The sequence below is a fragment of the Delphinus delphis genome, chromosome 4 (assembly GCF_949987515.2).
Source record: "Delphinus delphis chromosome 4, mDelDel1.2, whole genome shotgun sequence".
Classification (NCBI taxonomy): Eukaryota; Metazoa; Chordata; class Mammalia; order Artiodactyla; family Delphinidae; genus Delphinus; species Delphinus delphis.
This window is the reverse complement of record NC_082686.1, coordinates 73,052,332-73,072,597: the sequence shown is the minus strand read 5'-3', so window position 1 is coordinate 73,072,597 and position 20,266 is coordinate 73,052,332. Positions and strand designations below refer to the sequence as shown.

General features: G+C 42.7%; 1 protein-coding gene across 2 annotated transcripts in view; it reads right to left on the bottom strand.

Moving 5' to 3' along the window:
• Positions 1-414: 414 nt before the first annotated feature.
• The window catches only part of APOD (apolipoprotein D), an 88,820-nt gene continuing 68,968 nt past the window's right edge, over positions 415-20,266 (bottom strand). For both annotated transcript variants that reach the window (XM_060010909.1, XM_060010907.1), the window contains exons 2-6: positions 16,753-16,927; positions 13,037-13,189; positions 8,863-8,984; positions 5,496-5,584; positions 415-3,817 (exon numbers count right to left, since the gene is read on the bottom strand). In XM_060010909.1, the coding sequence (XP_059866892.1) occupies positions 3,582-3,817; positions 5,496-5,584; positions 8,863-8,984; positions 13,037-13,189; positions 16,753-16,794 (642 nt within the window). In that variant the 5' untranslated portion in view covers positions 16,795-16,927 and the 3' untranslated portion in view covers positions 415-3,581. The remainder of the gene's footprint in view (positions 3,818-5,495; positions 5,585-8,862; positions 8,985-13,036; positions 13,190-16,752; positions 16,928-20,266) is intronic.

Here is a 20,266-nt window from a genome sequence, read left to right as displayed (position 1 = left end):
CAAGGTGAACTGAACTAGTTGGGAGTGCTGAGAGGTGATGTGGTGGAAAGCACACTGGGATGGGATCCAAGGACAGTCCCTGCTTCAGTCGACTTAGCCGCGTCCTCCAGCATCCCCTCCCCTCCCGGCTGTTTCCTCACCTGCGCGTTATGTCATTAAAAGAACTAGATGTCATTAAAAGAACTGCCTCTAAGGACACTTCCAGGTCAATCATTTATAGTTCTGTGCATTATAGTTTTGTACAAGATTAATTAAGTAAATTTTTTTCTACAAAGGAAGGGATACCTGTACCTTTATAGAGAAAAGAAACCATAAACTTAAAAGACATAAGCAACTCTTTGAATTGTTTTGTTTCCTAATCCTTATCAATGTATACACACACACACACACGTACATACACTTTGTTTTTTAATCAATACATGTATCTTTTTTCATACTATACATTATTTGGAGGTATACATTTTTCCATAGGGATTAAACACATACTACTCACATAACTGAGGTAATTATTGGAAGAAGCCTGTTTCTTTGGGGTTTGACACTCGACTTGCTAGAGGGCCAGGCTGAACTAGGAGGAAGTTTTAGGATCTAAAGTTTTAGGGCCTACACGACAAACACCAACAGCAAAAATAAAAAAGGAAAATAAATCATTCAATAATGCCACCATTCTAACATATTAATTGCTTTCATTTCTCTGTTCACTTTTAGTCCTTGATTTTATGCCATCATTTTATGTAACTACAAGTACAACTTAGGTACAATGCTGCCTTCTTTTTTTTCACTCAAAAAGTGAACACTTTTGTCTTAGGGCTATTTGAGTTTGCAAGGAACATTCACTCAGGCAAGTCAAATTACCTCAAGAAAAAGGTGTGTGTGTGTGTGTGTCTGTGTGTGTGTGAGCCTAATCTTCAAGAAATCCAAACTCAGGAACCTAAGACAGCTAAGCTCCACAGGAACTGGAGCTAGGACACAGACAGCAGTCAGCTACTGAAGCTGCTGGTGGGACCTTGGGTGGGGTCTGGGCTTATCTTTGCACTTCTGTTCTGCACTCTCATAACTTCAGTTGTGCATCACCAAAAATGGCCACCCCAAACTACACGACCTTATGATTATGACTTACAGAGTTTTCAATTATCCTTTCTCTAGATCTCTTAAAGTCAGATTCTGATTAGATTGGCCTAATTTATCTTTTTCATCCAGGTAGGCCACAAAAATCAGAGGTTTCTGTTCAGCCTGTGGATTGGCTGTCATTAGCACTGGTGGACACACCTTGGTCTTATCGGATGTGGCTGGGTAAGCAGAGCACATGTTCCGGACTCTATCTCTGCAGGCAGCAAGGCCACATGCAGGACCCCTCCTCTTCCTCCCCTCCTCCACCTTTTTCCACCCCCCCTACACACACACAGGTGGTAAGTGTGGGCGGGCAGGCACAGCTCCCATGTGGCCTTGTAGTCTTCATAACTATGAATTTTAATGAGTACACCACATTACAACAAGTGTCTGTTCCATAATTCATGATCTCATTCCTCTGTTTTAGTTTTAGTTTAGCTCCTTTTAGTTTGGGGGCTGCTACGAGTAAAAGTATGATGAACATTTTTGTACATATATCTTCCCTTTCATCTGGATAATATAAAATAATCTTTAAATTACATAGATTAAATTATATTCTCTGAGCACTTGCAGGATATAAAACGTAACCTTGTATTTTTTGTTGTTGTTTAAGAAATGTCTGTACCTGCTAGAGATTTATCCTTAGGTAGCTAACAGGCAAAATAATAGGATGTGCTCTTTAGGATTTGCTTCAAAACACTCTATGAAAAAAAATGGGGGTGGGTGGGAGATAGCTGAAGCAAGATTGATGAGATGTTGATGACTGCTGGAGCTGATGATGGGTACATAGGCACAGGGGGATTTACTGCTGTCTCTATTTTGCTGTTTGCTTCCCATTTCCCTTCTCTTGCTCTCCCTTCTGGATTTTTTGTTGTTTTTCCCCACGTTTCCTCTAGATACGTGGTGCCCCCATGCTATCCTCTGAATTCCCCCCGTTTTCTGAGGTTCAATCACCCCTGATACCTACACTGTAAAGGTGCAAAATGTAGCCATGTTCATTGTTTTAGATGCTACCAGACAGCTGTTAAGAGGAACACAATCATAGCTTGTCTTGTACCATGAGTTAAGAGCGAGGTAAGCAGCTTAACACTCTTGGGAAGAACTGTATGTTAGAAGAGGAGCCAGGTACCCTCTGGTGGGGTGGGCAGTGTGATAAAGCACAGATGCAACAGCAGGCCGAGCTTGTGGGAAGAGGCTCTTCTTCAATACCTACCTCTCCATCACCGCCTTTTTGTCCAGTGGTTTTCGGCCTTTAGGAATTTCAAATAGCAAGCTACATTTTGAGGTCATATTTATTTAGTAAAATGAAAATTATACATATTAAGTGTCTTGGAAATTTTATAACCTTTAATATAAAGCAGTGAAGCGTCTCAAGTGCTCAAGGAAATATTTTATACTCATGCTGAAAACGCAAAAAGCTAATCAAACGGCTTCATCTTCTATTCATTTCCCAAAACATTAGTGGATTACAAATGTTATGTGACCTAAGAGTAATCGCAGGGTGATGATTCTGAGATTGTTCTGATTTTAATAGTAAAATGTAAAAAACAACAACAAACTCCTGGTGGTTCCTGACTCCTTGAAGCTGGGACACTCTGAGATGTGACTGTATAACCTTGTGGGTACCTATGCCTGGCAGGGGCTGAGACCTTCTCAGAGCTCCCATGGCTCCCTCCACATGCCTCTGCCTATGGACCCCTCAGCTTGGATTAAAATTGTGTCTTTACTTGTCAATCTCCCTCCCTAGTCTGTGAGATGCTGTGGGAGGAGACAGATTCTGTATTTTTCAATGCCTGGAATGCAGTTGGGTCCCAGTAAATATCAGTTGAATAAAAGACCCAAAAATTATTTTCTTAAAAAAATTCCCATAGCTTCACCCTCATAGATTCTCTTCTTCCTTGCACAGACCCAAGATGGTCCCATTCTTTACCTGACTCTGAAGACCTCCTGGTAAGAAAGTAAATGCGTCCAGGAAACTGCCTGTCAGAGACTCAAAAACTCCAAATGATTCCCCGCTATGGACTGCCTACTGCAGGATGGGGCCACCTGGATTCAAGTCACCTGGTATGTGCCTTTGCCATCAGCTTTCCCTTTCTAGAAACAAGATTGTTACCTTTAAATTGTTCAGTGCTTCTTTTTTTTTTTCCAACATAACTGCTTAAGGATTTCCAAACATAAGCTTAGAATTAAAAACTCCCAATAATTAGTCCAATTTGTAGTCTACTGTGAGCACAGCAGGTCAGCAGCAAGTTTATTATCAGGCTTGCAAGGTAACAGGATGGTGCATGGCTAAGTGTTTGGGCCAACTTGCCTTGAGTTCCTCTCCACTAGCTTCTGCTGTCACATTTCCCTTCTGGTATTTGTAATAGTTTGCTGTGGTGGTTTGGTTTGTCTTTATGAGGGGTGGTGTAGGGGAAAAGCAAAGCAAAGGAAGGAACATGGAGTGAATGCAGCCTCCCTTTAGAGCCTGGTTATAGGAACTCGGGGCAGTTCACCTGATCTGTGACAGCTATTTTCTCAATGTCAATGTCATTAGAGGTCAGGATATCTTTGAGATAGGTCACTGTTTCTGGAGGGAGATAAGGGTTTCTTCCCAAGATCCAAACATGATCCATGTGAAAAAGCCAGATGATTGTGGTACAGGAGTACACGAGGGCGTAGTTCTCATAGTCGGTGGCCAGGACCCAGTATGGAGCTGATGGCATGACTGAAAACCAGAGAAAGACAGTATTAGGAGGGACCAGGTGAAGAGAAACCTTCACCTCTAGGACCCTGGAAGCCAGGCTCTGGGGTTCTAATTCTTCTACATCAGTGGTTCTTAATTGTGACTTCACGTGGGAATCCTATGGGAACTTTGAAAAACACCAGGCCCGCCTCCCCTCACCTTGACTCCCCAGTTCTGAACTGGAGGCTATTGGTACTTTTGAAAGCTCCCCAGTGATTCCAGTGTGCAGCCAGAGTTCAGAGTCATAATTCTGGATCCCCCCTCTTCCCTGATTGCAGGTTGGTACCTGGAAGTCCATAATACCTGGGAGGTTTGGCTGTACCCCCTGGACCAACAGGCAGCTCTAGTGCGTATGGAACCACCACTTAGCTAAACGGAGTCAAGAATGTAAGGTCAGGGGCCCCAGGCTTTCCAAGTTTGTACCACTTCCTCTAGAACCCACCTACGGAAGGAGGTAGGGGCTAATGTTGGTCTGCTTGTTTTTCTTCTTGTGCGAACTTTGAAAATCCCACCACTCTTAAGAATACGGTAAATCAGGTGGTCACAGGTTATGATTCACTGATTGACATCTGTATAGTGTTGAAAGCTCAACATTGAAATGGTCCTTAAGAGAGAAGGAGGATTTACTTTCCCCATCTGAATCCAGAAACTTCCTCTGTGAACGTGACCTCCACAGCCAAGCTCCATTTTGTCAGCTCCACCTTAGGCCTGCGGTCCTACCCTCTCCCTTTTTTTGTGAGTCTGAGCTTTAGCTTACTCACAAGGAATACACCCAAGCCAGATTAGTTCCCTATAAACTTCATCTGACATGAAAACTGGACGAATGCCTTTTGCTGACACAGGTGGTTAATGGTCACGAGACCCCTGGGGTGAGAGTGCAGGGAGGAAAACCCCTCAGTTCCTGTCAATGTGGACATACTTCTCTTTAGTAGTCATTCTATTTTTAGCTTTGGCTCCTTTAAGTGCCCCTGTACCCCTTTTGGCGGAATGCAGCGCAGCTGTGAATGCCTCTGAGGGTCGTCCACCTGATTTTACCCACACTAGTTCTTTATGGAGTTGTCTGCTTTGTTTCCAGTCTCAAAGTTCCTTTTCAGTTCAGAGGATATTATTCAATAACTCCACTTCCAAACACCAAGGAAAACTCACTGCCCAGCTTGTTAAAGTTAAGGGGAAGGTGGACCCAAATGAAACTCCAACAATTTGGCTAGACAATGGCAGACAGAGCCAGGACTCCAACTTACCTTCACTCTTATCATCGCTTACCTCCAAGATTTCTCACATGTTAGTTGTTCTGCTAATAACTACTAATTTTTCAGTTATTAGTTTCCTCTGGGAAACAAGACTGGCTTGGGTCTCCTACGGCTCATGCCCAGTGGCCTCCAATCTGTGCTTCCTCTATTGACACACTTACTGTAGTTTTATAGTAAGCCACACTGACATGTAAGCTTCTCAGGGACGAGGGCCAGCTCTGTCTTGCTCATCTTTGCATCTCCAGGGCCTAGCCCAGCGCATGGCAGGTAGGAGGTACTCAACGAATAATTATGCATTGAATCAATATGGGTGACACTCAGATGTGATGGGAGTGCTCGGACCCAGGGCTCTAGTCTTCCGTTTGCATATCTCCTGTCCCTGACACCTCCTGCGAGAAGTGTATACTTACACCAGAAAAACTTAACTGCCAACTTGGCGGGCTCCGTGATGTTCTCCTGGGTGGCTTCGCCTTCAATTTGATTCACAGTTCCATCAGCTCTGCAATGAGTTAAAAACAAAAACCAAAAAACCTGAACTCATGAAAAGCCCCAAATCAAGGAAAAGCAAGATTTGTGACACCAACAATCATGGTGGCCAACACTGCAATTTCTGGGTAGGAGGTTCTTGAAAACAGGTTGGGTCCTAATTCCCTAATCCCTCCCCTTTGCTTTCTTGCTGTCTCTGAGACAGAGCAGAGGAAGACAGCTTTTGGGTGATAAGAATCAACAATTGCAATGCCCCAGGACTGGATAACATGTGAGGCCCTGGTATTTCAACACTGTTTTTTGGAGTGTATGTAGTAGCCTGCAAGGCCATTTGCTGCTCCTGGGCTCCAAACCAAGAGGGAGGAAAAGGGAAGGGAAAAACAAGCAAATAAAACAACCCAACACAGAACAAAGATTCGCTTCTTTAAAAATGAGAAAGGAAAAAATAAGGACTGACTGGATTACTGAAAATCATGTAAAACGTGGAATCTGGAGATCTGCCAAGTTTCCCCCTCTTTGGGCCTCAGTGATATCACGTGGCATCATTTGTCCCATAAAGGGGTTCATATGCCTGGGTTCATAGCTCTGAGGCCCCATCCAGTTCAGCAAGCTTCTGATCGAGTGTGGGAGATTCTGACGTAGGCCAGGTCAAAGCAGGCAGTGAGGAAACATTTACCTCACTTCAGGGATTCTACCAGGCATCCAGATCTCAGAGACATTAGATGTGAAGAAATGTGCATCTTACAATTAATGCCACCTTACAGTTGTTAGTGTCATTTCTTTTTTAGTGGTATATAAAATGGGGGTGTCTTAAAAGCGATGGTCTTTTTGCTTGGATGGATGAAATACTTTCACTCTTTTGAAGGGAGCTGGCCCCATTTCTGGATAACTTCCAATGACCCCCTGGATCTAGGGAAAGACCTAGGGACTGAGGCCGTGAAGGAGGGTGCTCTTCCTAGCAGGCCAACAGAGGAGTTTCCTGTTCATCAGTTCTCAGAGGGGCAGACAAACTAAAATTGGAGCAATGGCATGTGTTAGAAAGTCAGTAGGCTATGGTTAGTGGGGATGGATATCCTAGAAACCAGACAATAAGCAGCAGGTAAGGGGGTTGGGGGTGGGAAATGTTCTCTGATGCTCCTGGATTGCATAGTCTGTTTATCACTGAGTAGGGCTGGAGACCGTGCCCCGCTCTCACCTGGGAGGCAACCTGTAAGACGGAAGACGGTCCATTTCTATCTGCATGCAGTTGCTTAGCAACAAACCAGTCTCTTCCCAACAGACTTTCCCCCTTTTCACCGTCATTTATGTTTTGCTCCAGGACAGTTTTCAAAATACCAGTCTCTGATCATAAACTCACAATTTGTTCATAGGAAAAATGCATTTGTATTTTCAAGGGTAGCAACATATTAGCAATAATAGGTAATATTAAATGATTACCACATGCTAAACACTGTTCTAAGTGCTTTACACGTGTTACCCTATTTAATGTTCACACAGCCTTATGGACGGACGTACTATGATTATTGTCAATTTACAGAGGAGGAAACTGAGGCCTAGAAAATTACCATAACTAACCTAAGATCACATCATTAGTAAGTGGTAGAACCAGGATTTGAAACTGGGCACCTAACCCCTTCAGCTCCCAGCCCTGAGCCAGCTGCTTTGGCCCCAGCATTCTGACACTGGCTAAGGGTATTTTGCTCAGGCTCCCTGCCGTGCCCCCTGCTTGTTCTGCAGAATCTATATCATTTTCCTGACTAACAAACCTTTCTCCATATGCCTTTGCTCTTAAGTAGAAGTGACCCTAGAGGCAGAGTGACCTAATACTCTGGGTACAGTTAAAGAGGATTCCTGGCCAACTCAGAAGGAGAGCTGGGGGCATCTGATGGGTTTTGGGATCTGTGTCATTGACTCTTGACCTTAGAATGGGACAAAATATTTCAAATAAAGTCATTGTTACTTTGGGACCTATAAAATTCCTGTGAGACCTTCTGGGGCTCTGCATCTCAATTCCTGTAGCCCTTACTGGGCTCTGAAATGAGTGGGATTTTTCTTTAGAGTTGCTCAAGATTCTTACTTTATTTCTTTGGTTTATGCGGGGTCAGAGAGTCAGCCCACTGTACTGTGGCTCACAGGAAGCTTAATGGGTAATAGGATGGCCATGCAAAGCCTCTCTGAGCCCGAGTAACTTCCAGGCTGGGTGGTAGTTGTTTTCTTGCAGTTGAACACAGTTCTTAGACAACTTAGGAAACAGGAATGGCAACCATCCATGCCCCGCCTCTTTCATATATCTTCTGGTCTCTTCCCCATTTCACTTCTCCCTGGTGTTGAATCTCAACTTCATCACTTATAAGCTGTGTGACCCTTGGGCAAATTACTTTACCTCTCTGTACCTCATTTTCCTCATCCATAAAAAGAGGGTTAATAATAGTACCAACCTCAGGTTGCTACGGGGATTAAATGAATATCTATGCTCATTTACGTGTACATACATAAATAGATGTATATGTACACACATGTATATATACATACACATACAGAACAGTGCCTTGCATATAGGAAATGCTTAATTAATATTAGTTACCGTTGTTTATTGTTACTCTTATCTTTGTTGATGGCAGGTAGGTAGGAGTTCTTCCTAGGTTTCTTTTTAAGTTTATATTTGCTTTCTAAAGTATGAATTTTGGGATCAAACATCAGTCTGTTAGAAGTAATAGAAAAATATCTTTCTGGAGGTTCTCCTGTTCACACAACCTAGAGTGTGACTATGTATCTGATTCTTGCTTAATAAGAAAAGGAGTTTTCTAAGAGTTAAAGCCGTCTGGAGATGGGATAAATTGTCATGGAAGATGTTGAGCTCCCAGTTTCTGGAAGGATTCAGGCTATGCTGGATGCCCTCAATCAGCAGACGATATAGAAAGTGCTTCTCTCTTGGTTTGGAGGTCAGACAAGAGGGTCCTTTGCTGTCCTTTGCTACCAGAGGGTCTGTTTTGCAATGAGAGCAGGAACCTTGCAGTTTGTGTTACCATTGAGTCCCTAGGACCTCTCACAGGGTGTGGGACACAATAAGGTGCTCAGCAAGTGGTCATGGAAATGAATGAGTGACTTCTAGTCCCTACCATCCTGCCTGCCAAAAGCTTTCCTCTCAGGACCTGTCCTGAGCAGGCAGCCCAGACCCAGCAATGTCTGCATCCTCCCCACACTAGACGGCAAGGACACCAGTCACCCCAGGACAGTCTCTGCAGGGCTCCCTCCTGGACGTGCGTTGCCTTTGAAAGCACAGCCTCTCACCTCAGCTCCTTGTTTATCACTTTGATGTTTCCGTTTTCCATTAGCGAGTAGTTGGCTTGGATGCAACTTCCCTTCTCAAAGCTCACTGGGATCTTCTCAATTTCATACCATCTTCCAAGATACTGCAGAGACAACGACAAGCACAGCAAACCCTGTGGCTCTCTGGGGACCTGCAAACTCTTCCCCATTGTTGTCTTTCAGAGCAGAGCCCTTTCCTGGGGTAACCAGGCAAAATGGGCTGCATTGTTCCCAGCAGCCACTGAGCAAGATATTGACTCAAATGGTAATAAGTGAATCGGATGTGTGGGCATTGGTTGAATGCCACAGTCCATTCCTAAAGTGCTTTTTATTTAGCTATGCTTTCAGTGTCCCCTTCAGTCAAAACCTATCTGAAATTCTAAACTCCGTAAAAGGAAGGGGTTGGTTTAGATGATGTAAGGTGCCAGCTCAAATATTTTATGATTCTCCAAGACGTCTTTGAATTGTGTGCAAAGTCAGATGTGTTTACTGTGGGGAGCTGGGTCTCCAGAGTTGGTTAAATTCTCCTCATATAACCCCACACAGGGAGTTGGTCACAAAGGCTTTTGGAAGGTGGTCAAGATTTAGAAGACCTGTATCATTCCTCCCCTGAGGGCTTGCTCTCTGTCCATAATTTTGGTGCACAGAGTCATCTTTAAAGGGAGTGAGCAACTGCACCGGTGAGGGTGAGGGGAGAGAGGCACACTCCTGCCTCCATACATTGCTGGGCATAGAGACTGCTCTAATCTACAGCCTTCATGAGGGCAACTTGGCAATATCTAGCAAAACTAAAACTACATATACTCTGGCCCAACAATTTCACCTCTGAGAAGGTATCTTCCTGAAATTAAGAAATGATGTATGCATAAGGTTATTCATTGCAGTCCTATTTGTAATAATAAAAGACAGGAAATGGCCTAAGTGAGCATTAGTAGAGAACTGGGTAAATAAATGATGGTACATCCATACAATGGAATGTTATACACCCTCTTTTAAAAGAGCTATATGTAATTATCTCCAAGATACATTTAATGGAAAAAGAGCCAGGTGCAAAATAGTGTATATATTCAACTAACTTTTATGTAAAAATGGGGGAAAAGGTTATTATATCAGTTCTCTATTGCTGCTGTAACAAATTAACACAAATTTAAAACACCACAAATTTATGGTCTCATAGTTTTGTACATCAGAAGTCTGACACGGGTCTCACTGGGTTAAAATCAAAGTGCTGGCAGTGCTACATTCCTTTCCAGAGGCTCTAGCGGAGAATCTGTCTTCTTGCCCTTTCCAGGTTCTAGAGGCCGTTTGCATTCCTTGGTTTGTGAATCCCTTCTTCCATGTTCAGAGGCAGCAAAAGCAGGTCAAATCCCTCTCACACTGCATCTCTTTCACTCTTCTTCCATCATCACATCTCTCTGACCACAGCTGGGTAAGGTTCTTTGCTTCTAATGATTAGATTGGACCCACCTGATAATGCAGTATACTCTTGCCATCTCAAGCTCCATTACTTTAATCACATCTTCAAAATCCCCTTTTCCATGTAAAGAAACAATTTGCAGATTCTGGGGAATATGGCATGGACATCATTCTTCCTACTGCAGTTATGTATGTGCTTTTTTATATATGTACATATTATCTCCCAAAAGATACACCATAAGCTGTTTTTACTGGTTGCTACTGGGGAGGAAAACAGGCTGGGATATAGGGGTGGAAAGGATGTATGTCCTTTTGCATCTTTAGAATTTTGAACCATGTGAATATATTTACCTAGTCAAAATATTGACTGAAATTATTTCAGAAATTTAAAAATGTATTACTCAACAAAACAAAATCAAGGAGATGCAGTCACCTTCAAAAAAGTCAGAATTTGAAATGAGAGCATACTGCAAATAGGTAGCAGTATTGCTTCGGTCACCTGGCTCTCTGCTAAAATATCTACCCACATTTAGGGCATAAATTTTCCACTCATTTGTTAAAGGACATCTTTCAATTAAAGTCACTGAACTTAACAGGCATTTAAAGCACTGAAGAATAAGTTTAAATGTCAGCTGGTTTCATAGGCATTCTCAGAAAATCTCCATTATATACAATGCATTTAAAATAGTTCTATTATTGTTAAGGTGACTTTAATGCTCCATAATTAAAAACGAGGACACACGATTTTCCAGAAAGGAAGAAACTCAGAGGTGGAAGATTGCTTTTCATGTCATGTTCCCTCATGATCTCATAATATTTTTGTGAAAGTCTTTTTGTCTTTGGGGGTCTCCGTTTCTCTATCTCTATGAGGAGAATGCAATGTTTAAAGATAATTATGAAAAGGAAGAAGTAAAACTATCTCCATTTCCAGATGACAGGGTTTTATATATAGAAAATCCTAAGGAATACACACACATACACACACAACAAATGAATTATTAGAACTAACAAATGAATTCAGCAAGGTTAAAGATACAAGAATTAATATATAGAAATAAAATGTATTTCTATACTTACAATGACCAATCTGCAAATTAATTTAAGAAAATTCCATTTATAGTAGCATCAAAAGAATCAAATTCTTATGAAAAAATGTAACCAAAGAAGCATAAAACATACTCTGAAAACTACAAAACATTGTTGAAATAAATTAAAGGAGACCTAAGTAAATGGAAAGACATCCTATGTTCATGGATAGGAAGACTTAAAATTGTTAAGATGGTAATACTCTCCAAATGGACCAACAGATTTAATACAGTCTCTATCAAAATTCCAACTTGCTTCTTTGCAGAAATTGACAAAATGAGCCTAAAATTTATACGGAAATACAAAGGGCCCAGAATAGCCAGAAGAACAAAGTTGAAGAACTCATATATTCTGCCATCAAAACTTACTACAAAGCTACAGTAATCAAGACTATACTGTGCTGGTATAAGGATAGATATATAGATCAATAGAATAGAATTGAGGGTCCAAAAATCAATTCTATATATCTATAAGGATAGATATATAGATCAATAGAATAGAATTGAGGGTCCAAAAATCAATCAATTCAACACCTATGGTCAATTGATTTTCAACAAGGGTGTCAAGACTATTCAATGGTGAAGAATAGTCTTCTTAACAAACCGTCCTGGAACAACTGGATATCCTCATGCCAAAGAAAGAAGTTTGACTCCTATATCACATGATATACAAAATTTAACTTAAAATGAATCAAAGACTTAAATGTAAGAACTACAACTGTAAATCACTTAGAAGTAAATATAGGAGTAAATCTTTATAACCTTAGACTAGGCAAATTTTTTTAGATAGGCCACCAAAAAGCACAAGCAACAAAAGAAAAAATAGATAAATTGGACATCATTAATATTAAAAAGTTTTGTGCTCAAAAGACACATCAATAAGGTGAAAAGACAATCCTTACCATAAATGGGGAGTTGATTCTATCAATATCTTTTTAGTGCAGGTAACAAGAAAGCCCCTTGGGGGAGTGCTGTCCTCTCCTGGGCTCTGTTTGCGTAACCTGTGGGGGTCCTGCACTCCTGGCTAGTTTCGAATCCTACTCTGCATTTACCGGCTGTGTTAACTGAGTGGGTTGCAAGCTCTCTGACGTTCAGCTTCTTCAGCTGCAGAGTGAGGATAATACTTCTGCAGCAGCTGCTGTCAATGCCCTGTCCCATGTCCTTTCAGCCCACCTCTGGGCTCACCTCCATCACAGCGGGCTTCCCATACACACTGCCAGCTTCCCACCTGGAGCCCCTGGGTCTCCTTCTCTGCCACTGGCTTGGCCAGTGCCATGGGAGCTCCCACTGCCCACCTACATCTGTCCGTGGGACAACCTGAGGCACATTCTACATATTTCCTCAGAGGATCCCCAGCAGGATTGAACCCCATTGTTCACAGAGTAACCTGCTCATGAACTCACGCTTTACTGCTTTCCTGCCTTCTCTGTCTGTTTCCCCACATGCCCACTCAGGCTTCCTGGGATCATCTTCTAAAACATCTCTGCTCCCCAGTTCTTGTCTCAGGGTCTGCTTTGGGGGAGCTCCCAGTAAGATAAGTACCTACCCCAAGGCTTGCTGTGGCCATTAAAGCAGAAAAATAAAAACGAACCTGGTAGGATGCTTATGCAAACAGGAGACAGCAAAACAAGCGGGAGGTTAGCCTTTTACCGCACCTTATTCACGTCAAAGTTCTCCTGCACTGGAGGATTTGGGCATTTCCCGAGATGGAAAGCTTGTCCCTCAGCTGCTCCTAAGAGTCCAGCCAGGGCAGGAAGCAGCAGCAGCAGAGCTGGGACCATCTTGGAGCTGGGTGGCTGGAGGTGGACCTGGAGTGGGGAGAACAAAGCAGCTGGAGGCACTCGGAGTCTCCTGAGGGGACAGAGTCCCCAGAGGAAAAGTTCTGGGCTGGCCGGTCCCTCCGTGCGCAGCCTCCCACTCAGCCCATCTGAGCCCCTCATCCCCCAGGGCCACCTCAGTCATCAGTGTCACTGTGAGGCCCTCCACCCCTGTGAGCCTCTCTAGAAGCTTTTGTGCCACCATTAGAACACATTCTGCCTGGTATTAGAGTTTGTTGCATTTATTTTTCCAGCTCCCCCTGACCCTACACACCTAATTATGCATTTTTCAAGGACGGGCATCGTTTTTGATTCTCCCTGGACTCACCCACAGAACCTCACAGTGCCAGGTGCAGTAGGTACTCATTGTATGAACAGAAACAATGTGTGTGTGTTGGGGATGGGTAGGCAAAGGGGTAGAGTGAAGCCATCAAGTGAACCATGAGAGAAAAAAACAAAAACAAACCATTCACTACATTTAGTGCCCTGTGAGATTCATCAAAGAAATGCCTCCCTGACTCCACTTCCCCACCCTGCCCCCATCTGCTTGGCTGTTTACCAACCCAAGAGTAGGCCTGGGAACTTTTTTTTTTTTTTTTTGGTGGTACGCGGGCCTCTCACTGCTGTGGCCTCTCCCGTTGTGGAGCACAGGCTCCAGACGCGCAGGCTCAGCGGCTCCGCGGCATGTGGGATCTTCCCGGACCGGGGCACGAACCCGTGTCCCCTGCATCGGCAGGCGGACTCTCAACCACTGAGCCACCAGGGAAGCCCTAGACCTGGGAACTTTAACAGGGAGCAGCGTGCTGGGGACTCCAGGGTCATCCTGACTGGATTTGAATTCTGGCTCTGCACATACTAAGTATAATAGTGTCCAATGGATGCTTTAGTTTCCTTGGCTATTAAGTGGGAATAATAATCATACCAACCTCATGAAGTTTCATGAGAATTAAATGAGAAAATATAAGGAGAGCATTTAGAGCAGTGTCTGACAGAGAAAATGCTCAATAAATGCTAGTTATTATTATGAAAAGCAGAAGCAAAATATTGTGTTTCCTGAATTTCTTTTTCTTTCTTCCTCCCTCCCTCCCTCCCTCCCTTCCTCCCTTCCTTCCTTCCTTCCTTCCTTCCTTCCTTTGACATGCTGTTGAGGGTATTTTTCATAGATGCTGTACATTTAACCAGAGAAGGACCAGTAGCTGACTTGTAATTGGGCAAAGAGCATTTGAGCCCAGCACCCTTGGGCTTGGAAGCTTCTTTGAGGAGGGGCAGTGGGCTGGGGTGAGGGCTGCAGCGCTGTTCACAGGGTAGGAGCCTGGGCTGCTCCCTGCTTCTTTCACTGACTTGCTCTCAGTCTGTTCTCCTCCTTGTGACTCCTTGCCTGTAGCTGCATGGGAGCTATTTCCAATGCTTTGCTTTGCCTTTCTGCCTGTGATGAAGAGGACTGAATCAATGCAAGCAAGATGTTCTCAGATCTGAATATTTAAAAGGATGTGTCATAACAGGAATAATTATAACCACTTTCTTATGAATCTCTAAACCTCCAAATAACCTTTAATAATCAATAGCTTTTCTTCTGGAAGTTTTGTTGCCCGTTTTTCAAAAGAACAGTTACCTAATGAGTAAAAGCTGATGTGAGGTTGGGGGGAGGAAGGGTGGTCCCTGAGTCCCTGCCTTGAGCACGTCTGCTGTGGGGCCCTTTCCTTAGTCTCTGAGGCTCCACTTCCTGTCAGCCCCTACCACCAGGTAAACAACACTTGTCTTTTAACCTTTTGGGGGATGATGGATGCCAAAGTCCAGCCTAAATCCACAAAAATTTGCATTTCTTTCCAAGAGGTTCTTGGAACCACTGAAGTTCTGCTTTGGGCCCCTAGTAGGCTCCAAGCTCAGTGCCTTGCCCAGGAATTCTAAGCCCAGAGGATGGCCACACATTCTACAGGCACCCCCTCCCCCAAACAGGACAGGACCTTAGAGGTCATTTATCCAACCCCACCCCTCAGGCGTACAGATGGGAAAGTTGAGGCCCAGAAGGGGCAGAGCGCTGGGACTCGGGCCCCATCTCCACTTCTCCATTCTGTCCCACCCCTGAGCCATGCTTCCGTCTGTGCTCACCTTCGGTGGCTTCAATAAACACCCACCTCTGTACCTGATAAATCTCATGGCACCACGTGACAGTCCCACCAAAAGTCAGTTCGTCGTCTTACTCTGACAAATATCTCGTTACAGAATGTTCTATTGTGGGCTGAAACATATTCTTTAGCTCTGTAGGAGGATTTCAGAGCAAAACTAATTCCCCTTGCCTGCTACCCTTCCAAAGATGCCTCTTTATTGCAGTACTTTCATTCCTATGATGAAAACTTTTTGTGAGAGGAAGAGTCGATAACATCCATCATTTTTTTGCAGTACCCCTTGCATTCTCCTTCACCCAGTGCTTATTGAGCACCTTCTGAGGGTAAATCATGTTATTAACATATATCTATGAACTTGGGTATGCACGACTTATTTTTGCATTGTCTCCTAATACTAATGGGAAGACTGTCCTAACGAGGAGAGTTTAAATACTTAAAAAAAAGATATAATTTAAATATTATTTTAACTAAATATTAAATAATTAAAAAATAATTCTACTAAGGTTATGGTGCATCCACACGGGGCCAGAATTGACTCGTGGACCACTGCTCACACTCACTGAGCTTCTCCAGGGAGGAGCCCTGGCTTCAGTATTTTATATGTGCATTGAATCTTCACAACACTCTAACTGGAAGTGTCCTGTGCTGACAATTCTCTGTGTACCCAGTGAGGTTACTTCCTGACAAGCGGTGAAGCCAGAACTTAGGTCAGGTTTCCTAAGAGTCTACACACCTGCATGTTAGCCTGGACCTGGTGCCTGGTCTCAAGGAGCTGCAGAATATTAAGGACTAGGCTTTTAGATTTCACGTGACCAAAAAAAAAAAATACATTTCCACAAGTAAATGGGTCTTAAAAACCATTTCGCTATCGAATCTAACAAGAAAACATATCTTCTGAAGAAAACATTTTTGTATTTTCTATTACTTTAATTTAATAATAATTAATTCTATTAATATTAAATGCATTTTCTATTCATAGTGCATTCCAATTCACTTTTCAGTCAATTGTACTGTAATGCACAGTGGATAACAACCCCCTGAGAATTCATCTATCACAGTATTGGTGTATGGAACAATTCCTCATTGTCTCATATAGTATAGAGGGGGGTGCGTAGTGCCAGCAGAAGACTTTGAGGTGAGTCAGCACTGCGTTGGCACCCCAGTTCTGGCATTTGTTGGTGGTCTTACCTTAAGCCTGTTGCTTAGGATATCTGAACTTCAGTTTCCTCGTCTGAAAAATGGCACTAACAGTATCTCCTTTGTAAGGTTGTTTATGGAAAAATGAGACCAAGTCTGCAAAGCAACTGGCCAAAGGCCCTCAGTTTTGTTAGTTACAATTTTTAGCTGAAAAGGGGCAATGAAAACTCAAGACTGTCTCTATTTTAAGCATTATTTATCATAAATGAAAATTAATACCACAGTACATACCTTTTTTATCAAGATGAAAGCAGTTTCCACACGCAAAATCATCCAATTCGAGATGCCTTCTCTTGGTGACTGGCTTCTCCCAAGCTATTTTATAAGCTTCTCAGGTCATTGATGTTTAATTTTAATGCATGCCACACCCCCTCCAATTCAGGAAGGCTGGCCTAAAAGCTTCGCTCTGTATGAAACACAAAGATGGGATGTTATGTTCATCTCCCTCCCCCAGTTTCCTTCACAGCTGCTCCCTGAAGAAGAAACGAGATATTGTTTGTGTGTGTGTGTGAGAGAGAGAGAGAAAGACAAAGTGCATTTCATTCAAAACATCTTTTTTGCTGTGTGGATTTTCTAATTTAACTTTCTCAGTCAGAATGCACTGTTAAGTTCCAGTAAGATGAGTTGCAACATGTGTTCAAACATCTGTTATTTATTTTTCATTTTTGTGTAAATGAAAAAGCAACAGTCGCATTTCCTGAAAATGGAGCCTGAATTCCACCCATGTGGTCCCTGGCCTGGAACATGACGCAGGCAACAGAGAGAAGGTTAGCAAACAGGGTTGGCTTTCTGTGTGATCCTGGGCAAGCCACCCACTTCTCTGAGCTTCAGTCTCCCCACTGTGAAGGACAGACTGTCATTTTTGTCCCCGCCAGAGTTGGGTCTGTAGGGGCTAAAAGCTGAGAACACCAAAGGTGTCTTCTGCAGCTCCTCTCTCTTGAGTCTGGGATGACTCTCCCAGCTACGTATTCTAGGCAGCCCGTTCTGCTTGGGGTGGGAGTGGGGACGCGGAGCAGATTTAAGCCCAGGGGCACTTTTGGTTGGGCCTCGTCTCTCTCTGTGGAATGAACAGCTTTGGAAAGACTCTTAGGCGTTGGATTCTGTGCCTTTGTGATAGGCAGAAGGTTTTTTTAATTTTATTTTATTGAAGTATAGTTGATTTACAATGTTGTGTTAATTTCTGCTGTACAGCAAATTGGCTCAGTTATAAAAATATATATTCTTTTTCATATTCTTTTCCATTATGGTTTATCATGGATATTGAATATAGTTTCCCCTGCTATACAGTAGGACTTTTTTTTTTTTTTTTTTTTTCCGGTACGCGGGCCTCTCACTGTTGTGGCCTCTCCCGTTGCGGAGCACAGGCTCCGGACGCGCAGGCTCAGCGGCCATGGCTCACGGGCCCGGCCGCTCCGCTGCACGTGGGATCCTCCCGGACCGGGGCACGAACCTGCGTCCCCAGCATCAGCAGGCGGACTCTCAACCACTGTGCCACCAGGGAAGCCCCGGACCTTTTTGTTTATCCATCCTGTATATAATAGTTTGCATCTGCTAATCCTGAACTCCCAATCCTTCCCTCCCCCCACCTCCCCTACTCCTTGGCAACCACAAGTCTGTTCTCTATGTCTGTGAGTCTATTTCTGTTTTTTTTTTTTTTTTTTTTTGCGGTACGCGGGCCTCTCACTGTTGTGGCCTCTCCCGTTGCGGAGCACAGGCTCCGGACGTGCAGGCTCAGCGGCCATGGCTCACGGGCCTAGCTGCTCCACAGCACGTGGGATCTTCCCGGACCGGGGAACGAACCCATGTCCCCTGCATCGGCAGGCGGACTCTCAACCACTGCGCCACCAGGGAAGCCCCTATTTCTGTTTTGTAGATAAATTGGTATTTTAGATTCCACATATAAGTGATATCATATGGTATTTGTCTTTCTCTTTCTGACTTACTTCACTTAGTATGATCATCTCTGGGTCCATCCATGTTGCTGCAAATGGCAGTATTTCATTCTTTGTTATGGCTGAGTAATATTCCATTGTGTGTGTGTATATATATATATATATATATATATATATATATATATATACACCACACTGGCAGAAGGTGACACATAGATAAGACACTACTTTTGTACCAGACTTATATTCCTAAATAAAATTCATTCTCAAATTTGTAAGCAATAGAGAGAAATTTACAGCACTAGACCTTTAAATCTTATAACAACAGCAGCAAGAGTGAAACCTTAACATACCAAACTTTGAGAGCTCTTTCTTTGGGATGTTCTTTACCTTTTCAGGAAAAGAAGGAATTCTTCTTCCTGTTCAGGGTACTGACTCTGACTGTACTCCTGTAATGCTTTCCCCTCAGAACTCTGCGCGGCTCCCTCCTTCGTCCAGGTCTCTGATCTAATGTCCTTCCTTTAAGGGCCTTCCTGACCTTTCAAAAATAGCACTCTTGTCACTATCATTTTACTTGGTTCATTATATCCTTACTATATCTTTACCTGAAATTATATCCTTTATTTATGTTTTTTTCTTGCTTATGGTGTTTTCCCCACTGGGATCTAAGCTCCACAAGTACAGAGAATTTGTCTCATTTTCTTACTGCTGTACCCCTAGTGGCTAGAACACATCGTAAGTGCTCAGTAACTACTTATAAACTGAATGGAAGGGACCTATCTATTCAAAGAATTTACTGAGTATTCTAAGATATGCACAAGGACTAGAGGTAATATTCAAGAGACTTCTATTTGAATTGTTTTCTGTAACTATTACAATAAATTGTTGCACAGTTTCCCACAAAGCAATATTGCTAAATTTCCAAATGTGTAAGTTAAGATTGATATATTTATATATTTGAATCCTCAGCATGAAATCAAGAACTGTGGAGCTGAAGGTACTAGTCTAGGAGTCATAGTGTGAGAAAAATCACATTATCTTTCTGGGTCTCAGTTTATTTTTTTCTGCAGGTGTTAGCAAACGATATAATTTAGGGAAATCCTCTTTTTATATGTTTCTGGAATGTAGAGACAAGCACAAGTTCTTAAGCATTATAAAACCAATCAGAATTGTGTTCTAAACAAGTCTTTATGTTTAAATTCCAAAAGAGTGCAATTTGTTGTAAACAATTAAAATAGTACCAAAATGTAGGCCTCAGAAAGTGTGTCTCATAATCCCACACCTCAGAGATTGTTACATTTGCACTTATTCTTCTCCATAGTCCTAGACAGATCCCAACATAATAACAATAATAGCAACTATATCCAGTGTACTGAAGCTTTCTTGTCTTTATGTAATAATGTATCTCTTGATATCAATTCACATAGATGTACTTCATTCTTTTACTTGCTGTAAAACGTTGTTTTTACATGACAGCACATTTCTTCAAGAGGATGGCCTGTGGTTTTCTAGGGAAGTAGTTCTTTAGTTGGGTGATCTTTCATCATGTAGGTAATTGCCTCAGTGGTTTCACCGTAAGACCCTCAGGGAAGATGAAATTGTTTTTGTGGACTTTTTGTAGCAAGAAATAGAGAACTATCCCATCTTAAAAAAAATAAAAAAGTTTACCAGATGGAAATTTCTCTGTTTATTAATACGTGGTTCTTTCAACTACCAGAGTCATCCTGTATGCCTTTCTAAAGTGATTTTTCTTTTGTCAAGTATAATGAAGGGGAAACACAACTGTAGTTTTCATGTGAAAACCCAGACTATGAGTTTTCAATAGCAGGTATTCACTCTTTAAGACTCAGTTC